This window comes from Pinus tabuliformis, chromosome J (assembly GCF_031772625.1).
Source record: "Pinus tabuliformis cultivar Carrire ecotype Pingquan chromosome J, CPIR1, whole genome shotgun sequence".
Taxonomy (NCBI): Eukaryota; Viridiplantae; Streptophyta; class Pinopsida; order Pinales; family Pinaceae; genus Pinus; species Pinus tabuliformis.
The window spans coordinates 346,289,231-346,293,523 of NC_142295.1; the positions used below are offsets into that span (position 1 = coordinate 346,289,231).

The 4,293-nt window shown below is 34.0% G+C and overlaps 1 protein-coding gene across 1 annotated transcript; it reads right to left on the reverse strand.

The window, feature by feature from the left end:
- Positions 1–2,481: 2,481 nt before the first annotated feature.
- LOC149227151 (uncharacterized) lies at positions 2,482–3,236 on the reverse strand. The gene is made up of 2 exons (XM_089375429.1): positions 3,123–3,236; positions 2,482–3,024 (listed from the first exon to the last, which is right to left on the reverse strand). Exons 1-2 carry the CDS (start codon positions 3,234–3,236, stop codon positions 2,482–2,484), a joined length of 657 nt encoding a protein of 218 aa, XP_089231555.1.
- Positions 3,237–4,293: the final 1,057 nt, after the last annotated feature.

Consider the following 4,293-nt stretch of genomic DNA (forward strand, 5'->3'; position numbering starts at 1 on the left):
ATAATAGGGGCCTAATTTTTCAAGGAATTGTGCAAGGAAATAGGGGCTCAAGCAGAGGCAAAATTTGACTAAGTCGTGGTCAGAGCTTCTCAATGAGGAGAGAGATATCTTATTCACTTGCAAGGTGTGCTCAATTGAGAAAAGAAAATGTAATACATCTTTATTCACCATATTAATGCAAGCAATAATTAGGGTTTTTAGCAAATTTCTTTCTCCAAAAAAATATTGCGTGCAAGTGTGTTATTTCTTATTGCATGTCTGAGATTTTTGTTCTAAATTGTGAATTGAATTCCGTAGAGCAGTAGAGTAATTTTGTGCCTTGTGATTTTAATTAAAACTTCATGAACAATCGCAAATATACAACATAATTTCTACTTGGATTTAATTATATAACAAAAAATGTCAAAATTTTAAGGTTTTTCATAGTCAATGATCTTTTATCTTTAACGCCATGGTTGAAAAATGTCAAAATTTTAAAGTTTTTCGGAGTCATGACATTTATCTTTAATGCAATGATTGAAAAATGTTGAAATTTTTAGGTTTTTTTAGATGTGATATTTATATTTCATGCTATCATAAAAAAAAAATTGGAATTTTAAAGTTTTCGAAGTCATGATATATATTACTTTATGTCATTTCTAAAAAATGATGAAATTTTAATCCTAAAAAAAAATGTTGATACAACATCAAGACCTTTCGATTTCATGGTGTTTTTCATGTTTGCGCGAAAATTTTAGATTTTAATGCCATTGTAAAAAAAATCAAATATTAACCTTCAAAAAAAATGTTGATGTTTTTCATGTTTATTGCATAAAAATTTTGGTTTTCAATGTTGTTGCTAAAAAAATTTGAAATTTTGACCTAGAAAAAGAAAATAATAAAATAAAATAAAAATGTTGATGCAGCATCAACACTTTTTGTTTTCAAAGTGTTTTTCATGTTTTTTTTGCATAAAAATAAGGGTTTTTTAGGCTAGGGTTCTCATTTTGAGATTACAATTCTCATTAAGTTGGTAAATTTGTTTGATCCAAAAGTGATTTCAACTGCTTAGATGCCCCTAGGTCATGATTACTCAAGCCATAAGTTAAACATGCCAATCATCTCAAACTCACATTACCTAACAAAAAAATAAAATAAAATAAAATAAAAACAAGAATATCTTTACTTGAATAAATGTGAAATTTATATAAATATAAATAATATTATCAAGGACCAACATAGAACTATTTTTACTTTGGATCTTGATAGATTCAATCCCTCTCGGCACTATAAATAATATTATTAAGGACCAACATAGAACTATTTTTACTTTGGATCTTGATAGATTCAATCCCTCCCGGCACATGGTAGATATGTAGTTAAAATGGATCTATGTTGGTTTTTAATAAATTATATTTTGAAAAATGATATTAAGACAAATTGAAAAAAAAATATAAATAAAAATTAATAAATTCAAGCATAATTTTGATATGTATATATATTCACAACATTAAATTATGGAAATATATATTTACAAAGCATGTTGAATATCAAATCCATGACCAATTCTAGCATGCCTCGACAAAAACCAAACATAGAAGGTTAGTCCGAAATCATGTTGCCTAGTAATAGGTTGACTTAGTGCTAGCCATGGTCATTGCATAGGATACAAAATGGGCTTTAAAATCCATGCACATAAGAAAGAAACTAAAAAAACACATGTGAAAATTTATATCATAGCAAAAACTAGGATTACTAATAGTGGCAATGAGCCACAAGATGTTCATATTGTCATCCAATTGTTTTGGTGCAAACCTCGCAAGAGGTGGTTGTCCACTATCCCTGAGCAAAGCTGCTTCAAGATATTGCAATCAATCATCCATGCAAGTGAAGCTCCTCCATGCAAGAGGAGGAGCTCATATTTGCTGTCATTACAATCAAACAAGACTCTTCATAGCAAATGCTTAAGATACCAATACAAGTCCACTGTGTGCCATGATATTTTGAGCAATTACAATACACATACATAAATTTTGTAATCTACTTTTTGTACCTTCAAAAATAACCTAAATTAAATACAATACAATTCAAAAATTCCAAATTTAGAGCCATGCTGTGTGAACATACCTGTGCATAATAATAAAGGTTTAAAACAATACAGAAATTACAAGTCTTCAACTCACACAAAACCATTAAAAACCATTAACCAACTTTATAATTATAATAATCATAAGAAATCACCCCATTGGTCTTCACTGAGTGATAATTCAATTCCACTGAATACATCTTGATCTACCCATTGCTGTTTTTTATGTCAATTTTAATTAAGACTAGAAAAAATTATAATCGGCCGAAGTTAAACTCTGAATTTCTTACTATTCCCCTCTGTAAAATGAAAGAGCGAGGATCACAACAATGAGTACAGACATCTATGGCAACAGGAGGCTATGCAGGATGTCAAATCTCACATTAATTTACAGTTACAAACATAACCGTCCGATCTCATTTCTTGGCCTTCTTTGCACCAGACACCATTTTCTTGGGCTTCGGAGGAGCCGCCCTCTTTACAGCCTTGGCAGGCTTCTTGGCGGCAGCAACCTTCTTTCCAGGAGATTCTTTCTTCACAGTTGCCCCCTTCTTAACAGGCGTTGCTGCCTTCTCTACCTTTTCAGTGGACGCTGCAGGCTTCGTCTTGGAGACCTTAAGAACCTTGGCTATTTTGGCGGCGGTTTTAGCACGCTTCGAAACCTTCTTGGGCCCAGGCGCCCCATTGGGCTTAGCTGCAGGCTTATTGGCCAGGGATTTTGCCTTCACAGGCCTCGCAGCCTTCGGCTTCAACCGCTTCTTCAACTCCTCCGAAAGCTTGAAAGAGTTCTTGACCTTGGTGAGCTTTCCAGTTTTGACCAGATTTCTCAGCTGAACTGTTAGCAGCTTCTTGAAATTGCCAGGGAGTTGGGACTGATACTTGTTGCCGATATAAGCTGCTATGGCATACTGGCTAGATCCGGTCCTCCCCTTCAAAGAAGTAATCGCTTCCGTGATCATCTGCAGAATAAAAAGCGGAAAAAAAATGAGACTCCTGAGTTCAAAATATAATATGAGAAAAAAAACAATAAAAAAAATCAGAGTCCCAGAATTGAAACCTGAAGATAAGTAGGATGAGAAGGTGGCAGTTTCGATCCCTTGGAAGTCCTCAGTTTCTTTTCTTTGTCAACATTGTTGACTACAGTCTTTGCCGTTGTCTCACCTGAAGCCATTTCTTTATATCACCAAATTACTGAAAAACTACACAAGGAAATGATACGAAGACGAGATCTCGGCACAGGAATCGAAAGTGCGCAGGAAAATATAGAGAAACCAACGTTTGGATGGTAGAAAATGTATTGTTATGGGTGGTTATATATACAGGGGAAAACGAGGGTACCAGGAGATGATCACCGCCCCGGGTTGGCCGGCGGGTCACCAGCTCATTTTTCCGCCATGCAGTTCATCCGACAGTCAAGAATCGCCCGTTTATCCTCCCACGGATTGAGTATTGAAAGCGAGATTCGTTCTCGGCCGTTGAAATGCTCCACAAGAAAACTTAAGGTACTCGCGATTCCGAAATCTTAGAACCTTTTACATTTATTATTTTATATAATTATTTAAATTACTAAAAAGGAAACTTCTTACCTTTGGTATGGTTGTGTTGAAGCGTATATATCTTCCCTAAATGAGGAGGTGAACTTTGCTATCGTAGGAGGCGTACCTTTAAATTCGAAGTTTTCTTTTAAGGTTGCTTAAACATTTTTAATTATTTTATTTTTTTTAATTTGTGGAATTGTTACTCTAATAAATCATTGTTATTTTTTTTTACTTTTTTTGGTAACTAGGTTTAATACAGGTGGTTGTTAGTTTTTTGTATTGATGGGAGGAAGAATTTTCAACTCATACTCGAACGATACTACAAAGATGGTAGTGAGGTTGGGTTGAGTTTAGAGTTTTTTTTGGGATAGTTTAATTCCCTAAAAGGTTTTTATCTTCAATCCTCGGATGTTTAGACTTTTTTTGGGATAATTTAATTCTTCTAAAGGGTTTTTGTCTTCAATCCTATAGGACGATATATCATTGTGCGAGGTTCGGTCTAGTCTAGCTCCTTAGGATGGTTTAATTTCCCCAAAGTGATTTTCATTCTTAGTTCCTCTTAACCTCTAGCTTGGTTGCCCCTTAGGATAGTTTAATTCCCCCAAAATAACTTTCATTCTTAATCTCTCTTAATTGAACTTAAATGCTACTGAAGATAATTTAATCTCCAAAATAGCTTCCATCCTTAAC